At 41.8% G+C, this 21,005-nt stretch overlaps 1 protein-coding gene across 1 annotated transcript in view; it reads left to right on the top strand.

The window, feature by feature from the left end:
• RIPK1 (receptor interacting serine/threonine kinase 1) overlaps positions 1–20,009 on the top strand; it is a 55,874-nt gene extending 35,865 nt beyond the window's left edge. The window contains exons 6-12 of the mRNA XM_065399402.1: positions 1,282–1,431; positions 4,714–4,790; positions 7,396–7,492; positions 12,219–12,827; positions 16,739–16,819; positions 18,653–18,805; positions 19,723–20,009. Of these exons, the coding sequence (XP_065255474.1) occupies positions 1,282–1,431; positions 4,714–4,790; positions 7,396–7,492; positions 12,219–12,827; positions 16,739–16,819; positions 18,653–18,805; positions 19,723–20,009 (1,454 nt within the window). The remainder of the gene's footprint in view (positions 1–1,281; positions 1,432–4,713; positions 4,791–7,395; positions 7,493–12,218; positions 12,828–16,738; positions 16,820–18,652; positions 18,806–19,722) is intronic.
• The last annotated feature ends 996 nt before the right edge of the window (positions 20,010–21,005 follow it).

The following is a 21,005-nucleotide window of genomic DNA, read 5'->3' as shown; positions in this document are numbered from 1 at the left end:
TGACTGGTTTCTGTTGGATCCCCATGTGTCATAGATGCTACTATACGTATCAACTATTCCTGTTCTGTATAACTCCCTTCCCCACTCCACACCCACCAACACCACCTTTGTTTTTCTCTCTCTCCTCCCCTTCTATATACTTCTGTTGCACTAATCACATTTCACCTGGGGGATTATAATCTTCTCCTCTTGCCATGTTGATACTACACTCCACTTGACTATACTACACTACACACTGCATTAACTGCCTGTTACAAACCCATTTGTGCTGAAACTTATACCAGATACTAAAATACTAAATACTAGCTGGGCCAGATTTTCAAAAGGCAGACACAAGTTTTACCTGCAGCATTTGCACTTAGACCTGGTCTGTACTTACAAGCTAGGTCAATACAGCTACTTAATTTAGGGGTGTGAAAACTCTATGTCCCTGACTGACATAGTTATGCCAGCCTAACCCCGGGTGTAGACGCAGCTATGTCGAGGGAAGAATTCTTCCATTGATGTAGCAATTGTTGTTCAGGGAGTTGGTGTTCCTACAGCAACAGAAAAAACTTCTGTCAAGGTAGGTTGCACCCACACTATAGGGTTATGTTGCTACAGCTATGCAGACATAGTTACGCTGATATAGTCTCTGAAATGTAGACATACTCAGAGTGTTATATGCACTAATCTTGCGTTTGCTCACTGGTCACCTACTCCTTAGTTATGCTAAGTTCTGCCACTCTGGGCCTGGAAGGGGCCAGAGAAACCCCCAGGAGAATCCTTCCAGTGCAGTGGGCCTCCTTCGCTGGTGGAGAGCTGGCTTAAGGGATACTTGCCAGACTTGCTCCCAGCCCCTGGCACAGACGGCCATGGGAAGCAGAGCAGAAGTTGGAGCAGGCTAAGGGCTGCTCTCACTTATATTGGTCGCCAACTAGGCCCCTGAACAGCCCTGGAATACAGGAACAGTAAGATGGCTTAAAACTGCCTTTGAGGCCACATCCCTGTTTTTACTCCAAGCACTTGAACAAAGCAACTGAAAATCAGGCCCTAGAGGGTTCAATTCCGTAACTCTAACTCCTGTTGAGTAGGAGATACTCATGCAAGTAACGGAACTCACAGTAAGTACTACTCATCACGAGTGAGGGTTTCAGAGTCAGATCCATAGAGTAAGCATTTTCATGTGCCAGCAGATTTGTGGGTCTAAATTAGGCACTTTCTTTGCTGTTTCTAGGAGATGACCTTTCATGGTGGCAAAACCCTGTGATTAGGAGTCTGATCTGAGATTTTGTTTTTCAGATGCTATAAATGAAACACACATTTGCTTTGGCATCATGAATGGGAACAGGCCAAATACAGAAGATATTAAAGACAGTTGTCCAAAGGAAATTATCGACTTAATGAAGTACTGTTGGCAACAAGAGCCAGAAAATCGGCCGACCTTTTCAGGTAAAATACTGCTTCAGGATTATTTTTGTTTTGACATATCAAGTATTTTAAAAAATATGGCAAAATGAGCTTAATTCTTCCTTTCAGAAAGGTCATGATTTTTGTTTGTAACAGGCTTCTGTGTCTTGGGTTTCTTTTCAAAATAAAAATTGATCTCCTCATACACACAAGTCAAATCCGTGAACATAAGAACGGCCATACTGGGTCAGACCAAAGGTCCATCAAGCCCAGTATCCTGTCCTCCGAGAGTGGCCAATGGCAGGTGCCCCAAAGGGAATGAACGGACAGGTTATCATCAAGTGATCCATGCCCTGTCACTCAATCCCAGCTTCTGGCAAACAGAGGCTAGGGACACCATTCCTGCCCATCCTGGCTAATAGCCATTGATGGACCTATCTTCCATGAATCTATCTAGCTCCCTTTTGAACCCCGTTATAGTATTGGCCTTCCCAACACCCTCTGGCAAGGAGTTCCAGAGGTTGACAGTCAGTTGCGTGAAAAAATACTTTCTTGTGTTTGTTTTAAACCTACTACCTATTAATTTCATTTGGTGGCCCCTTGTTCTTGTATTATGAGAAGGAGTAAATAACACTTCCTTATTTACTTTCTCTATACCACTCATGATTTTATAGACCTCTATCATATCCTCCCTTAGTCGCCTCTTTTCCAAGCTGAAAAGTCCCAGTCTTATTAATCTCTCCTCATACGGAAGCTGTTCTATACCCCTAATCATTTTTGTTGCCCTTTTCTGAACCTTTTCCAATTCCAATATATCTTTTTTTGAGATGGGGTGACCATATCTGCATGCAGTATTCAAGGTGTGGGCATACTATAGATTTATATAGAGGCAATATGATATTTTCTGTCTTATTATCTATCCCTTTCTTGAGGATTGCCAACATTCTGTTTGCTTTTTTGACTGCCGCTGCACATTGAGTGGATGATTTCAGAGAACTATCCACAGTGACTCCAAGATCTCTTTCTTGAGTGGTAACAGCTAATTTAGACCCCATCATATATGTATAGTTAGGATTATGTTTTCCAATGTGCATTACTTTGCATTTATCAACATTAAATTTCATCTGCCATTTTGTTACCCAGTCACCCCGTTTTGTGAGATCCTTTTGTAGCTCTTCGCAGTCTGCCTGGGACTTAACTATCTTGAGTAGTTTTGTATCATCTGCAAATTTTGCCACCTCACTGTTTACCCCTTTTTCCAAATCATTTATGAATATGTTAAATAGGACTGGGACCAGTACAGATCCCTGGGGGACACCACTATTTACCTCTCTCCATTCTGAAAACTGACCATTTATTCCTACCCTTTGTTTCCTATCTTTTAACCAGGTACCAATCCATGAGAGAACCTTCCCTCTTATCCCATGACTGCTTATTTTGCTTAAGAGCCTTTGGTGAGGGACCTTGTCAAAGGCTTTCTGAAAATCTAAATACACTATATCCACTGGATCTCCTTTGTCCACATGCTTGTTGACCCTCTCAAAGAATTCTAGTAGATTGGTGAGGCGTGATTTCCCTTTACTAAAACCATGTTGAGTCTTCCTCAACAAATTATGTTCCTCTATATGTCTGACAATATTGTTCTTTATGATAGTTTGCCCGGTACTGAAGTCAGGATTACAGGCCTGTAATTGCCGTGATCACTTCTGGAGCCCTTTTTAAAAATTGGCATCATATTAGCTATCCTCCAATCATCTGACCTGAATTCTGAATAAACTCTGGACCACATCCTCTGTAGATATACATTGGCATAGCTTCATTGACTTCAGTGGAGCTTTGCCAACTTACCCCAGCTGAAAATCCATCACCCTGTTTTCATCATAGGGTAACCCTCCTCTTTAATGTCACAAAAAGCCTGATATTGGGAGACACTCACCACTTCATAGGACTGGCCCTAAGTAATTCAGCCTTCCAAGATTTGGCTTAAAAAACTGTCTCAGACATAACTTTCTCCAAGCTACTATCTTGAGCTATGTATTAGCCATTGGCTATAACTAGCTAATTCTCTTCCAATAGGACCAGTCAATGGGAGTCTTTCCATTGGCTTGAGTGGATCTGGGATGATGCTTCTAGCTTTTCAGCAGGTAAAAACTGCTGCTCTTGCTCTGTCTTCCTGGCTCTTTCTTCCTTGCTCTCAGTACACTGGTGACTAAAACAAAAAAGAAAAGCTACTGCATGTAAAAGTGTTGGGTCTAGGCAGTAGCACTGATACTGCAGGCAGCTGTTTGGTATGCAGTGTGCATAAGTTTAAAAGTTCACCACACAAATATGCACACCTGCATTTTATTTATTTTTTTAGCTCTTTAGTACCCTGTTAAGGGCCTACTTGTTATCCCATTCTCAAACCTGCATATTCTGCTGCTAGTACATCAGGTCTATACGAGTACTGTGCCTTAGTTTCTCCCCATCAGTAAAATGGGATTAATGATAATAAAACACTTCTCAGAGAAGGTAAGTAGTATTATAAAGCTGTTATGAGCAGACCCAGTCTGGGACCACTCATGGAGCAAGGCACTCCATTTGGGATATAGTTTGTATATGAGGTGCTTTGCAGATTTTGACTGCCCATGGCACATGAAGGTGATATGAAGGGGATGGATGAGGATGAGGGAGAAGGCTTCTCCCTCTTTTTGCATGTCCTGCAAAAGGGCCAGTCCCAAATTGCAGTCCTTGTGCTTGGGGGAGCACAGAAACCTGCTCCCTCCATGCACCCTAGAGGGGGTCTCTCAAAGAATAGGGGTCCATTACACAGCTGATTGCATGGAAAGGGCATATGCTGTGGGTGCCACCTGGTATCCAGAACTCCCTGGCTCAGGCCAGTGATTATATACCAGAGTTTGGCCCTAAAGCTTGATAGAATTGTATCTTTGTCTTGTTAAGACACTACAGGAGCTTAGAACATAGGAAGCAAAGCATAATACTGTTGGAAGACCCTGGCTGTCACTCACTGTCTTTGTAGTCACCTGTTGTAAAGTTACAGCCTGTGCGGGCTTTGCAGTTGTGTAGGTAGGTGTTTATTAAATAGCCCAATGCAACTGAATGTATTCAATACTTAAAAGTGAACAAGAATTCAAGAATGTTCTTATTACATTCTTTTTTAAGACTAAATCAGCCCTGCTAACAATGCTCTAATTTTTATGAGCCAACTCCTGTTATAAACTTATGTAACTAACTGGTTAATGTTTTGGTGGAAGTGAGCTAAGCAGCACAGTCATTTATATTTGCCATTTAAAACTACTTTCTCCTAATCTTCCTTTCCTGCAGAAATTAGTCAGAAATATAAGCCATTTTACTGTGAGCAACTAGAAAAAGATGTTGAAGATGACTTGAGAAAGATAAAGGTAAGTAGCATCCCAGATGCTTCCTAGTATAACTTGTAAGTAAAAAACACACACATACATACAGGGCCAGATTCTAACACCCTTATTCACACTAAGGCCTGGTCCACACTAAACCCCCACTTCGAACTAAGATACGCAACTTCAGCTACGTGAATAACGTAGCTGAAGTCGAAATACCTTAGTTCGAACTTACCACGGGTCCAGACGTGGCAGGCAGGCTCCCCCGTCGACTCCACGTACTCCTCTCGCGGAGCAGGAGTACCGGTGTCGACGGCGAGCACTTCCGGGATCGATTTATCGCGTCTAGACAAGACGCGATAAATCGATCCCAGAAGATCGATTGCTTACCGCCGGACCCGGAGGTAAGTATAGACGTACCCTAAGTAATGCTATATTCAATAAGCACTCCCAGTGATTCCAATAGGTCTGCTTGTGGAGTAAAGGGCTACTTAGTGTGAGTATGGGTGGCAGGTAAAAAAGCCCTGTGAGCTAGATTCTGATTGCCAGTGAGTAGAACTTTCCTCCATTAGAAATTCTGCTGAAATCACATTTACGTTAGTTTTATACTGGTGTTACTGCATTGACATTAATGGAAATAAAAAGAGACTGTTGAGCAAGCTACTATTCAGCATGAGTTAAGATGACAGAATCTGGTTCATAGTTTATGAAGTGTTATTGCTGAGGTTTTTAAATACATACAGTTTACATAATACCTAGCACAGAGAGGCCTGAACCTGGTTGAGACCTCTAAGCATTACTGTAATCTAAATTAAAAAAAGAGTCAGGAAATTCAAAGTTTTGAGTCCTCTCTCAGCTGTAACTTGGTTCCCTGTTCCTCCTATAGGATGTAGCTTGCAAACTATTGTGCAGAAGGATGCTTTCCTGATTTGAAATAATAATGAAAAGGCAAGTTACTTCCTGGCAAATGCTTTGGGCCAGATTGTGGAGCCCTGAGTCACACTGGAAAACATTTACTCATTGTAGTAGTCCTACTGACATTAAGGCCCTGATGCTGTGGCTGAACCCTGAAATGAAAGTACCACTTATACGGAGGTGACAAGGACTGCATCCCCAATATTTTAAACTAATAAGTGAAAGTGTCCCCATGGTGCCACTGTTCTGCCACACAGCCATGTTTTGTCAGGTGCTTTCCCCTCTCCCTGAAATTGCAGGATGGGGAATTAAAACATTTCTGATTTGGGAAATCCAGGCAGTGACTTTGAAGATGTGTCCAGTATTCTTTGGCAAGATAGCAAAGCTTTGCAAAATAAAGTTGACAAAACAGACAAATATTCTTCTGGAACTGATTCTACCACTCATACTAATTCTGAGTAGTAAATATTTTATATTATGGGGCTTTTGGGTGCTACCAATCAGAATCGTGCTGTGCTCTGCACTAGCACAAAAGAGACAATCCCTGCCCTCAATGGCTGAGAGTCTAAAGGCAGAAACAAACCAGGGGTAGGAGATATGGATACAACATACAAGCAAATGAATATGGTTAAGTAACAAAGCTGTACCAATATGTTTTGTAGCTTTTTACGGTTTGATTTTTGAGTAGCACTTTTCTCTGCAAATAGTCTCTTTGAAATAAGACAAGGGTGGAGTATGCTGCACTCTTTACCAATGGGACTTTTCCTGGAGCAGGGTAATACACAGTTGCATAAGCAGGGTGTCAGAATCAGGCCCTAACAGAAGGCCAAAATGAAGTTTTGAATTTTGAACACCTGGGATCAAGATATGTTTCCTGGAAGAGATTGTTGTTGGTTTTTAATTTGTGAAAAGACTTCCTGGTAAGACAGTGACTAATGACTTTCTGAGAAGTGCAAGTAAGAGCAACAGGTCAAATCCAGAAGTCCTTAATCTGGTAAAATTGCACTTGACTTCAAGTTTTACTTGAGTAAGGACATCAAAAAGGCATGAATGGCTGGAACATCAAAATGCCAGGGTAAAGATGATTATTCCTTGGGCCTTGCAAAATGAAGACAAGGGTTTGCAAAGGTGAAAGTGCAGTGAAACACTAAAACATTCCTTCCAAGGATCTTCACCAAGCTCCCTGTCCCCATATCCCACATATAAACTGTTGTCAGAACAAGGCCATAGCTGTGGATTATTTTTTTCCAGTTAAGCTCTACATGTAAATACATAAAATAGGGCATGATTCTGCTACCTTTACCTAAAGCAGTATCTTACTCTGCAAGCAATCCTATAGATTGCAATGTGATAAGACTGTGACTTGTAGGTACAGACCTGAGTTGGGAGCAGTGCAGTGAGTCACTGTCTAGTCCAATGGGATTAGCTCATGGACTAAGGCAGTAGTCAATGTGAGTAAGGGCACAGCTTGGCCAGATCAGAGAATCATGCCCTATATTTACATAGTAATCATTCCTGCCTTCCTTGAAAGCAGACACTGCTTGTCTGTAAACTTAGCCTCACTAGTAAGCAAGCCCTGCAAAGCAATGATCGTGGTCCACCAGCATTCTAACAACAAAGAACATGAGCTGTTCACTTGGGCCACTCTCTGTGGGGATCCATTTGGTTTCTACAGTAAAGATGCTTCCTTTGCTTAAACTTTCATGTGCTGCATATTTTTTCCTGTGTACAGAAAGTGTACCCTGGGCCAACTGAACTTGTGAAAAGGATGCAGTCCCTTCAGATAGACTCTGTCGCAGAATCTCCAAATAACGGACATGCACAAACAGGTGATTATTACATCACTTCATAACACTATTTCATATTGCCTGCTTAGGGCAAAATTGGGGACAAATAAAATTGATTCCATTATTAATTATTAATTATTATTATTTTATTATTATTAAAAGCTGTAACTAACAGACCCAGTTGTTCAGAACTCAGGAGAGAATCTAGAGCACTGAATAAAAAGATCAGATTTATCTGCTGTTCTAAAATGCAAGTCACAAAGACACTATCTCTTGATCACTATTTCCAGGCTCTACAGTTTGAAAATAAAACAGGTTATTTTTAAACTCTTGTGCTTTTGTCTCTGTGCAGAAAGTATTTTCTCTTTCCATCTGTACTTCATTTGTTCAATACTTGATTTGTCCATCATCACATTACATTATATATTCACTTTAATAACATCCTTTAACTTTCCCTCTGTTGATTCACACCAACAAACTTTTGCTTGATCTTTAGGCTTCAGTTCCTGCTATATCAGTCTTTGGAGTTATCTTGTCTTCCCAGTCCAACCTTAGTGCCCCGAGAACAACTAGAGTGAAAAACTAGAACGTCACTTGTTTTAAGGGGGGAGGGATAGCTCAGTGGTTTGAGCATTGGCCTGCTAAACCCAGGGTTGTGAGTTCAATCCTTGAGGGGGCCATTTAGGGATCTGGGACAAAAATCTGTCTGGGGATTGGTCCTGCTTTGAGCAGGGGGTTGGACTAGATGACCTCCTGAGGTCCCTTCCAACCCTGATATTCTATGATTCTAAGATCTTGCTCCCTATTGATTCTGCCTTGGACACCGTGGGATTGGTCGTGGGTTACTCCATTCATCTGTTCCTTCCTTTGTCACATATCAGCTCAAATCCTGGTTTGTTTCACAGCTTTGAGGAAGTATATAGTTGTAGATAATTATATGTGGCCATAACACTATGTCTGTAGTGGAAAGTGTGTGTCTGTACTTCTTTCACCCAAGTGCCCTGTTAGCAGGAGTTCAAATCTGTAGCACTGTGTAACAGATCCACCATCCTAGAGTTCCCCCTTACGGCCTTTAGGTGGTCTCTTGTGTTGAGACCTTGCCAGGTTCCCTTAGTGTCCCCCTCCTTCCATGGTCACCACTGTCCTTAAAGTCCCAAATAATGTCCACTACAACTGGTAAATAACATATAATCAACTCAAATGTCTTCAGTTCCTCCTGGGGTCTTTCTATAGTCCTGGACTCTTTGCCAAGCAGTGACAAACCAAAATACCATTAAACCACTCCCAGCAGTGTGATGCATGTGATTGATTATAGGCTCTCTGTCTAGTTCTCAGAATCCTTCATCCTGTTTTCAGGACACTGGCTGGCAGCGCTAATCCTTCCTCTGCATTTTCCAGGTTTACCTCTCTTCCTAGCTCTTGCCAGCCAGCCCTCTCTCACTCAGAGAGCACATTAGACATCATCTCTCCTGGGCCTCCTCCCAGCTGCCCTGACCTTCCTTCAAGGCCTCCTTGAGCTTGACTCACCCTTTCCAGGTGTTCCCAGGCAGTACTAATAGAGCTTTCAGGCTCCAGTTAATCCCTTTTCAGCTGTGGCAGTGTGACAGGGTGCTCTACTCACCACAGGTCTGGCACCTCCTCCTGGCCATTCTGGGGAACAGTTCAACACCTCTCCCCAAAGCTGCAACCGTCCCTCCACCTCTGTGTGCAGCCGCTCTCTCACTCTAGGAGTTGCTGAGACCACATCATGACTCACTCCCCCAGCTAGGTCACTATTGTGGTTTCCCCTTTTGAGGGGGGAGGGGAAAGGAAGACATCTCTTCTGCCAAACAGACTCAGGCAGTCTTCCTATGCACTTCCCCAGTGGCTGGTTGGGAAACCTGGGCCCATTCTCTACTCCATGTTCTGGCTCAGGCACCTTCTAATCAGCAGTCAAGGTCTGTTCCATCCCATACCTTGCTGCATTTCCCTTAGCCCTGTCCTAACCTTTGGCTCTCCTTTCCTTCTCTGTCAGCTTCACCACTGCCTTCTCCCAGTGAGCAACTACAGGCTACACAGCTCTGCTACCTCCAAACCCTCTTCCCAGGCAGTGACTGCAGATTTTCCCAGGAGTCCCCCTGTTTCCATTTTCCTTTATTTTATATAGCCCCTCCCTCCCCATTCCTGCACAGGTGAGACATTCTCCAATTAGCTGCCTCCAGCCCAAATGCTCCAGTTTGCAGCCTAATTAATAGATTGGGCCCATCTGGCCTAATTCAGCTCTTGCAGGGCCAGTGTGGGGTGCACACCCCATCACAGGCAGGTTTACATATCCCATCACACACTCACATATAAGCAACGTTAGAAAATCCAGTAAAAACTCCTGCAAAGTTTTCTTTTGCTCAGACCATTTTGAAGAGGGATAGCTCAGTGGTTTGAGCATTGGCCAGCTAAGCCCACAGTTGTGAGTTCAATCCTTGAGGGGGCCATTTAGGGATCTGGGGCAAAAATCTGTCTGAGGATTGGTCCTGCTTTGAGCAGGGGGTTGGACTAGATGACCTCCTGAGGTCCCTTCCAACCTTGATATTCTGTGATTCTATGAACCTTGATATTCTGTGATCCGTCTTATTATCTGCCTGACAAATCTCACCCCAAAGACAGGTTAGCAACAACTCATACCATTCTTCAGCAGAGGTAACGGATTTCAGTAGGGCTACATTTTTAATGTGCAAGTTACGTTTTCGTAGGAAAAATATTAAAACGTATCAGCACCATGTTACAAACTCTCTCATCCTTTAGAAAACTTGGTGTGAATGTGGTGTTTGTAAAAGGTGATACCCTGACAACCTTGCAGATTAAAGTCCTCTCTTTATCCAGCAAATAGACACAGTGCAGCCAGTGGTAGTGTAAGGGCATGTATATGCTTGTGTTTTAAAAACCCAGGCTCCGAGACTCCTTGCCACGGGTGTACAGACCTGGGTTCATGCTGTAGCATTAAGAACAGTGTAGACATTGCAGCCTCCCTAGGCTTCAGAGCCCAGGCTCCAGCCTGAGCCTCAGATTCATTGCCATGGGTTTTAAAACTCAGTGTACACATATTCTGAGGCTATGTTTACACTAGAGAGCTTACAGTGGCACAGCTGTACTGATGCAGCTGTGCCACTGTCAGATCTCTCATGTAGCCGCACTATGCCAATGGGAGAGAGCTCTCCTATCAACATAATTAATCCACCCCCAATGAGTGGCAGTAGCTGTGCACACTACCACTTATGCTGGCATAATTTATGTCACTAAGAGGTGTGTTTTTTCACATCCCTGACCGACGTAAGTTTTGCCGACGTAAGTGGTAGTGTAGACATGCCTAAGAGTCCCCACCAATAGTGCCCCACCAATAGTCCTCAAGCCTGCCCTGGAGGATCATTTGTAGAGACGGTAGGGTAGTTCACAGTCCATGACATTCAATCTAGTACCTGTCTGTTGAGTGCTGACAGTTGCCAACTATGGTGGGGTTGTTTTTTTCCTCTTGCAATGGTGATATTTATCCACTTGAAACCAGAGTAAGTCAACCAAGTCACGTTTACCATGTAGCAGCCATCAGATAGTAAGTTTTCATTCACCACCAACCTGGATTGGATTCAAATGTATTCTAGAGATAGAAAGGTCAACATTCCATATATCATTACCAATCCCCTGACTATCCAGTCCCACATAAGCTTTGTTCTAAGGCTACAGTGGCCTTTTTGAGCCCCATTATTTTCAGTGATGCCCAACATCTACAAGACCATTTCAAAGCTCCATGTTGATGCTGTAATCCTTTTAAATCTCAATAGGAGACCCTCTTCAGCCCCATACTACAAATAAACAAATAATATGATAAAAAAGCAGGTTTTGACATATTTGTTCAGTCTTAGATGCTATAGAATGCTTAGAATTAGAATTCAAACAATCCATTTCAGACCACAAGCAAACCTTTCGTTGTCTCTAAGGGAAGCTGTGTGCACCCATCCAAGGACAGAATTTATCTGTAAGGTTTAGGTGAAAATCATGGGTTACGTCCTTCTTTGCCCATAGACATGAAATGGATCTTTATTAAAATGTATTCTCTGAACTCTAGAAGAACAAGCTAGACAGAGATTGAAAATCAAAGTTCATTAAAAATACAGAATGATGCATTCATAAAGGCTAATTTGAGATTTGCTGGGATAGGACCATTGAAAGAAATGTGACTTTTAGTGCTGTATAAAGTAGCACCTACAGTGAAATTCTGTGAGTCTGATTTTCCACTATATCTCTCCAATTTTGTGCAGTATAACTCCATTGGAGGTAAATTAGTGAACAAGGCCCTCTAAAGTCCAAGACCTTTCATTCTTCCCTTCTTGGCCTGATGTGTTGTGTTGTATTTCTGTGCCATGTTCTGCTTAGAGGTGGCTGCAGTTCAGTGGTGCTTGAAACATTTACTATCCCTATTCATACCGTACTGTCTATAAGATCCAGTCTTGTAGCAATGAAGTTACTGAGCTTTTGCCATTGATTTCAATATGGTCAGACCCACAGTTTATAAAGTGGTCTGTGATCATTTCAGATGAAAAGGTCTTAAGTAAAATGTAAAATACAGTATTATCTTTTCTAGAAGAAATTACCTTTGGTTACATGTTATGAATTATTTAGCTGTTTCTAATATAAAAATGCTAGTCTCTTCCATGATGTTGTTGAGATGTAATTGAAAACTACAGTTGTACCTTTGCATTATGGGATAATTAAAATATTTAATTTCCCTTCCCTACTGCAGATCAGCCCAATTCCCTACATAGCTCTCAGGGTCTCATGACTGGCAATGTGGATGAAGCCATGTTTGCTCCCTTTCCGGCAAACCAGCCTGTCGAGAGCTGTGAGACCTCCTTTGAGGCTTCTATGGGCCTAGAAAGAAAACTGCAGGATGAATTAAATTATCATAAGTATGGCAGTCGGATGGATAATTCAGAAAGCCAACCTGTGGTATACAGTGCTGAAAAGAGAGAGGAGGAAAGAAGACGAAGGGTGTCCTTTGATCCATTTGCAACTCCACCTGCTGCTTCACAGATGTATGAATCATATCTGAAAGCTGAAAGCACAGGGTCAAAAGCCAGTCCCTATAGTAACATGACCAATTACAGTCATTTACAACAACCACCACCACCAGCTGCAGCAACTCCAATATGGGAAAATGTACCATACAATCCAAATATTATGCATGGGACAAGGCCTCTAGATCCGATAATAGGATGTCCAGAGGATCTCTATGGATCAAATTCAGCCAATACATTTAGTCTGAATAAACCCCCTGTGCCTGAATCTGGCCTAGACCAGCATCCACAAGCATCCACACCTTTGTTTCCAAAGAGCCCGAATACAGAGACAGGTAGGTGAGATATTTGTCTTATTACTTTTTTATCTAAAACACAAACAGTACTCCTTTTGTCGTCTTCCAGAAGTAAGATGGCCACTGATCATTTTGTAGCTCACATACCAGCAAGCAGCTGATTTTTTACTCTCAGGCAGTGGTGCTGGTAGCAAAGGCTTTCCTTTAGACATATTATGGTCCACTGCTCTTTGTTTTCCTGATACTCTGATATCACTTCAGTTCATTAAACTGCTGTGGGCTTGATTCTCCTCACATGCTTGTTTAACTCCATTGACTTCAATTGAGTTACTCTTGATTTACATCAAGAGTAACAGAGAGAAGAATCAAGCCACTGACTGCATGCTATTATCCAGTTGGTACTCCTGGGGGAATTATGCGCCACTCCGCAATGCAGAATTTTGCAGAAATGAACTTTGTGCATGCAGAATTTCCTTTCCCCCACAGAAATGGGCTGCAGTTCTGCTAGCCACCACTATGGGCCACTGGACTCAGCAAAGCCCAGCTTGCACATAGAAGACACTGCTGGGGGGAGAAGGAGGGAGCTAGAGGATTCCTGGCAGCTGCAGTTCCCAGCATGCCCTGAGGGAAGGAGAGGGCGACGTGCAGGAAACTCTGTGCAAGCCTGGGACCAAGCATCAGGCTGTTTCTCCCTCTGGATCCCTGGGCTCTGGGGGAGGAGGGGAACAGGTGTCTGGGCAAGGGGGCACCCTGTAGCTGGGCTCTGGGGAGGGACAGAGTGTGGGTATCTGGACTGGGGGGGCCCACCAGGAGGCTCTGGGGAAGAGGGGGTAGAGGTGTATTAGCTGGAGGGCCCCACAGCTGGGCTTTGTGGGGGGGGAGGGGTTGTGAGTGTCTGGCCCCCTGGCTGGGCTCTGGGGTGGGGTGGGCAGAGAAACAGGAACTGGGTTGTTATAGAGGTTTCTTTAACTCTCTACTCGAGGGGGAATTTTTGTGTGTGTCTGTATTGTTACAGACATACTTGCTGACCGGTATTTTGAAATAAATTACCAAAATAATTGAAACTGGCATGATTATTTAGTGTTATTTTGACAAATACAATTTGCAGAATTTTAAAATATTGTGCGCAGAATTTTTAATTTTTTGGCGCAGAATGCCCCCAGGAGTAAGTTGGCAGTTGAATAACTGATGAACTCTCCCAACCCATCTAGGGTGAAAGAACCGTAAACAAGAACAATCACCAAATTGTGCTAGAAGCAAATGGTAGTTGTTTTTAGACTCACAAAGGTGTGTAAAATTAGTCAGAATCTTACTGCCGGTCAGTTGCAGCACAGAAACAGTGTTAGAGTGAGGATTTTTGGTACCTTTCAGAAAATGAATCTTTCATAGATTCATAGATTCTAGGATTGGAAGGGACCTCGAGCGGTCATCGAGTCCAGTCCCCTGCCCGCATGGCAGGACCAAATACTGTCTAGACCATCCCTGATAGACATTTATCTAACCTACTCTTAAATAGCTCCAGAGATGGAGATTCCACAACCTCCCTAGGCAATTTATTCCAGTGTTTAACCACCCTGACACTTAGGAACTTTTTCCTAATGTCCAACCTAGACCTCCCTTGCTGCAGTTTAAGCCCATTGCTTCTTGTTCTATCCTTAGAGGCTAAGGTGAACAAGTTTTCTCCCTCCTCCTTATAACACCCTTTTAGATACCTGAAAACTGCTATCATGTCCCCTCTCAGTCTTCTATTTTCCAAACTAAACAAACCCAATTCTTTCAGCCTTCCTTCATAGGTCATGTTCTCAAGACCTTTAATCATTCTTGTTGCTCTTCTCTGGACCCTTTCCAATTTCTCCACATCTTTCTTGAAATGCGGCGCCCAGAACTGGACACAATACTCCAGCTGAGGCCTAACCAGAGCAGAGTAGAGCGGAAGAATGACTTCTCGTGTCTTGCTCACAACACACCTGTTAATACATCCCAGAATCATGTTTGCTTTTTTTGCAACAGCATCACACTGTTGACTCATATTTAGCTTGTGGTCCACTATAACCCCCAGATCCCTTTCTGCCGTACTCCTTCCTAGACAGTCTCTTCCCATTCTGTATGTGTGAAACTGATTTTTTCTTCCTAAGTGGAGCACTTTGCATTTGTCTTTGTTAAACTTCATCCTGTTTAACTCAGACCATTTCTCCAATTTGTCCAGATCATTTTGAATTATGACCCTGTCCTCCAAAGCAGTTGCAATCCCTCCCAGTTTGGTATCATCCGCAAACTTAATAAGCGTACTTTCTGTGCCAATATCTAAGTTGTTAATGAAGATATTGAACAGAGCCGGTCCCAAAACAGACCCCTGCGGAACCCCACTCGTTATGCCTTTCCAGCAGGATTGGGAACCATTAATAACAACTCTCTGAGTACGGTTATCCAGCCAGTTATGCACCCACCTTATAGTAGCCCCATCTAAATTGTATTTGCCTAGTTTATCGATAAGAATATCATGCGAGACCGTATCAAATGCCTTACTAAAGTCTAGGTATACCACATCCACCGCTTCTCCCTTATCCACAAGACTCGTTATCCTATCAAAGAAAGCTTTGCCGGCTCTGGTGGCTTGATTGGGTAAATGCTGTACCAGATGAAGATCCATGTTCATAAGTGACCCTAAATTCAAGCCAACAGGAAGCTGACACTTTTAGCTGTACAGAGAGCAGGTTATATCTAATGCTGCTATGGCAATGCCTCTCAGCAATTGCAGGTGAGGTATGTATCCTCAGGAAGGCTATGGAGGCGGAGAAAGGAGAGAATATTGAGAGTTTAGCAAAAATAAACATAAACAAACAGGTCAATAACCATGTGTTCAGTGGAGTTTGTCCCATACCATTTAGGAAAAGGACAAGGTATTATACAGATTAATCATCTTACCCTAGAGGCTGGATTTTCCGGGTATGGTATTCCTTTTCAGCACTTTACACTAAGAAACCACAAGGTGCCACAGAGTTGACAGAGAGAATGCAAAAAAATGCTGTATGGAGAGTCTGCGATTGCTGTCTATATCAATATATTGATTGAGAGGAGTTTGTGAGAGCTGTGACTGTCACATCTGCAGGTGGAAATTGTAACTCTCAAAATCACTAATAAAGTTAAATATTTGGATAGAAAGAAAAGAAATGCAGAAGGGATTATTGGGAAGCAGCATGATATAGTGGAGAAGATACCAGACTACGAGCATGGCCACCCAGAGATTTGGTGGATGGTAAGCCAGGATGTGAATGTACAGCACACTAGCCTGCTGTGGCATAAGTTGCCCTATGGACGCTGCTGCCACGTGCTAAAAATGCCATGCTTAGTGTTTCAAACAGCAGTAAGTCAAAGTGCACTACAGAAGTTGTGCATGGCAGCAGGGTTCACAGGGGGACTTAAGGCATGGCATGCTAGTGTGCTGTACTTTCATACCCTGGCTTGCTGCCAACTAAGGTTCCATATAGGCAAGCCCTGAGAATCAGATGACCTGCCAGCTCTTCTGTTTACTTGTTGTGTTACCTTAGGCTGGAATTTTCAAATGTGTGTACCTAAAATTAGGTACCTAAATCCATATCTAGACTCTAATCCTGCACTGGAATCTGCTAGCAAAGGAACTCTTACATCTGTGTGGAATCCCATTGGTCACACTGGCACTTTGCCAGTGTCTATGCTAGAGGATCTTGACACAGAATAAGGTTGTTACGCACTTCACTAAGCTATAATGTGTTTAATTAAATATACTTTTATTGGATTTGTTAAAAAGCTTCTTAGCTTTCTGGGTAACAGCACCTTTCCCCCCTCTGTATTAGGAGCATTAACTGTGTTCTTATACTATTATAAATATTACAACAGTTTTGAAGTACTTGTGCCTTTAGGTTTTTGATTACCAAATACTTTTGGCATTTGTGTGTTTTGTAATTATTCAGGCAAAATGGAATCCAATCCTTTTAAGAAGGGGAATTTTGCATATACTCCTACTACACCTGTACAACACAAAATAAGCACAGGTAAATGCTGTAGCATTGATATTTCCTAACAACTAACACCATATGCATGCTAACCTGATTTCAAAACTTTTTGACCAGCTTTACTAAAAAGTGAAACTGAAATCTCTACCTCTAAAAACTGTTAATGAGATACGTCTCTTTGTTTTACAGGGTATCTTTAAGCACCATGTAGATGTGTTATAAAGTACAGAGATATGAAGTGTCATGGCTCTGAGAGACAAACTGCATGATTTTCCAGGGCTTTACAGAACTGTGAAATCATGACTTCATACCTGGATTCACTTCTTTGAGAAGTGAAACTATAAGCCAAATCTGAGTCTTCAAAAGCTTCATTTTTCACTTGTATTTAGGCTTTGTTCAAAAAAGCATTTTTGACTAAAAATGAAGCTGTTGAAGTAGTTAACCAACCACAAATGTGTTTATTGCTACTAGGGATGTAAAAGGTTAATCGGTTAACCGGTAAGAATTAGCCTTACTGGTTAACCCGCCTTAACCATTAACCCCGGGCTGGCCTACCAGTCACAGCGGCCCCATGCCGGCTGGCCGACCCAGCCATTTAATCGATTAACCATTTAAACGACATATTTTTAATCATTTAAATGGTTAACTTTTTAAACAGTATTTACATCCCTAATTGCTACATATTCACCAATGGCAGGGACATTATTCTTTAATTTTATATTTATCACTGTTAGTTGTTACTGATATTGATTAAAAATCATGTATATGGAAATGGAAATGTATGTGGCACTTTACAAACTGAATATGACTGTGTTGTTTTCAATAAAGTATGCAGATGTTACTCTGGACACACACAGGAAGCAGATCTGAAGGGGCCATTTATACATAGCCATTTTAATACATTTAGCTAAGTATCTTCCAGGAACTATTGTCATGATATAAAATGAACTAATATGGTCTCCTCCTCGTCTCTTATCTTGATTACCGTAAGCATCTCTATTACAGTAGTAAGGGACTGTGCCATTTTGAACTTCCTGATCTTTATGCACTTAGAATCTCAGCCATGCCTATTCAGAAATGTAGTAATCTACTGTGCCTCCAAGGTACAGCCCCTCAGAGAGGACAGTACAGAGACACACTAACCATGGGGGAGCACCCAGAAGCTTTCTGCCCAAGACTTCTGTAGCGCAAGGGTTGTACATCTGCAGATTCACAGAGCACAACATGCTTCTCCCCGAGAGCCAGTCCTGCTGTAATGGCCAGTGCATAGGTGGAAGTGAAGCCATATAAAGATAAGGGTCTGTATATATTAAATCTGATACATGTAATATTAAATCCAGTAAATATTTCACAAAAGATTTGGGGCCTGATCCTCAACTGATGTAAATCAGTGTAGCACCATTGAAGTCACGAACTCAGAACTCCCCATTTCTCTTAACCTTCCTTCCCCCGCCCCCCCATCCCCTGCATGCACTATTTTTTTAAAGGAACATCGCCACCACTTTGAAATTTTGAGATTGACTTTCGTCTTTCACCCAGTGAATTATGTCTCTGAACTGTATTGCCTATTCAATTCAGAATGCAAGTTCCTAGGGGCAGGGATTGTGACTTCTTCTGTTTGTACAACCCAAAGCACACCGAGAGCACCCAGTACAGAAGTATCATAAATTAATAATGAAAAAGTTCTTGCAGTGGCCAAAGTAAGGCTGTTTCTAGTTTAAATACAAAATAATCATCATGGCTGTATTTGGTTTAAATACAAAATAAATCATTCTTCCTTGCCCTTGCCCTTGCCCTTGCCATCATCGTATCTCTTGAATTCTAAACTGCATGTACTTGATTATATATCAGTCTTAAACTGCCTTTACACAGATGAAACTGCAAAATACACCATATATAACAGTACCGGAATTCAAATTGGAGCCTACAATCACATGGAGATTGAAGAACAGAATCTATATGTAAGCAGTGTTCCGGTCAACATGCAAAACACTTATGCACATTATGAAAACATGGGTATATTTGGTAAGAGCAATCTCTCTCCGTTCTTTTATAATGTTCCTCTTTACAATCAGCTCTCTGTTCCTTGTGCACCCCACCCCTTGGTCCCTGCTTGCCTTACTCTTACAATCTGAAGGCTGACAGTCTCTTTCTGAGAACCATCTTTAGTGAATGTACAATGCATCTTGCTCCCTGTTGTATTCAGAAGTTAGCCATTTTGGGTCCTCCTTTATTACATAGCATTACAGTTACGCAATACTTATGGTTATCATCATGAGTGGTTGTTTGTACTAACATTGCTTTGTATTACTAAACCATTCCCTCCCCCCTCCTGCCCTCTTTCATCACCTCTTAGATGATATTCTCCCCCAGCTGCCTCTACCAAACCTGAAGCTGACATTAAGCATGGCAACACAGTGTACTGTTTCATGAGTCACCAAGCCCCAGCATGTGCGGATGTGTACATAAAGACAGAGAAAAAAAGCAGAACAGTGGAAGCAAAACTAGGATCAGTGTTCCTGACTAAGAGTTGAAACATTTCAGTACAGGAGGGGCAGGACTATTTTAAAAGGCCATAGTATTTGTATTTGTCAATTCTGGCTTAAACCACTACTGCATATTTTTAATTTATTTAATCGAGAAGTCATAACAGTATCTTTCATCCAAGGATATCAAAGCATTTTATAAATATTAATTAAATATTAATTAAGCCTCATATCACCACTGTGAGGTAGACATGTCCCAGGTCAAAAAAGCAAAACAGTAGCAGATACAGGAGTGTTGTGACATCCAGTCCTCTTCTTTAATCACTAGACCAACTCCTTACATGAAAGCCACCTACAATCCTGTCATTACTAGTGACCATATTTTGGAGAGAGACATTCAAAGAGAAGGGGAGTTTAAACAATGCTGTCTTCTTATACTCATCTTTCTTTTTACAGATAGCACCTCTATCCTCTCTGAAAAACAGCTGAATCTAGTGAGAGAGAACTTGGCTAAACAGTGGAAACACTGTGCTCGTAAACTGGGCTTTAGTGAGCCACAGATTGATGAAATTGACCATGACTACGAACGAGATGGACTCAAAGAAAAAGTTTACCAAATGCTGCAGAAATGGGTTATGAGTGAAGGCTACAAAGGGCCTACAGTAGGAAAGCTGGCCAGAGCCCTCTATGACTGCAAGAGAATAGATCTCCTTAATGATTTGATAAAAATGAACCAGGAGTAGGCGAACTGGAAACTTGGTGGAAATGGCTGTGATATTTTATCTGAAGATCCTCTTACTGACAACATGAAACAATCTTGTAAAAGTGCTGCATGAGACGCCTGTCTAGAATATGCACATATTTCTGTCAAGCAGTATACAGTATCCTGTAGCTCAAAGCATTTAATTTTTTAAAAGACAGGACAACTATGAAAAGCCTGTCCTCAGGGGGGAAAAAAAAGAAGCTCTTCCTTTTACAGTGAAGATAATAGGTTATCTAATAAACTTTGTCCAAGGACAAAAAAAGCTAAAACAAAATCTGAATTATGTATGATATGAGAAATAACGTGGAAGGGAAGGGATTGGCAAGGGGGGGCAGGGATTTGGATCTAATTTTTTCACAGAACTTTTGGACGGCTACCTCGAAGCATGCACGTAGCTGTGTTTAAAGTGCCTTCATTTCTGCCTAAAAGAAGCATGGCATTTACGCAAAACTTACATCAATGAGAGTGTATCATGGATTTTGTCACACCACATTTAAGCCCTGGATTGAAAACAAAACCAAACGCCTCAACTCTTCTAAGTACAGCCAATATCCACAGGAGAGCGTCATAACTCGGATTGCCTTATATAGATTCATCACCTTATTTTTTTAAAATGCCCTTTTTATAACTGTAATAAAAAATAAATTGTATAATAAAAATACAGAAGTATAAAAAGATACAAAGTATTGGTGTAAGAGCAATAATGATTATCAAGTATAGAAACCACTCTGTAAATTGACATTAGAAGAACTGTCTTCTCACAGGATTATGATAATGTGTTTATTATTATTTATGTAGTTTTCATTCTGTGATGGGAGTAAATTCAAGAATGTATGCTTTTGAAAAGGGAAAGGAAAACTAATATGTACCTAAGCCAAAGCAAAGACTTTGAAACTTGGAAAGTTTGGAAAATCTGTCAGACATTTCATTTCAGGCTAATTAACCAGAAATGGAAGCATGAACTTTCTAGTCACAC

The sequence above is a fragment of the Emys orbicularis genome, chromosome 2, assembly GCF_028017835.1.
Source record: "Emys orbicularis isolate rEmyOrb1 chromosome 2, rEmyOrb1.hap1, whole genome shotgun sequence".
NCBI classification, from domain to species: domain Eukaryota; kingdom Metazoa; phylum Chordata; order Testudines; family Emydidae; genus Emys; species Emys orbicularis.
The sequence above is the reverse complement of the archived record's forward strand: the minus strand, read 5'-3'. Positions and strand labels throughout refer to the sequence as shown.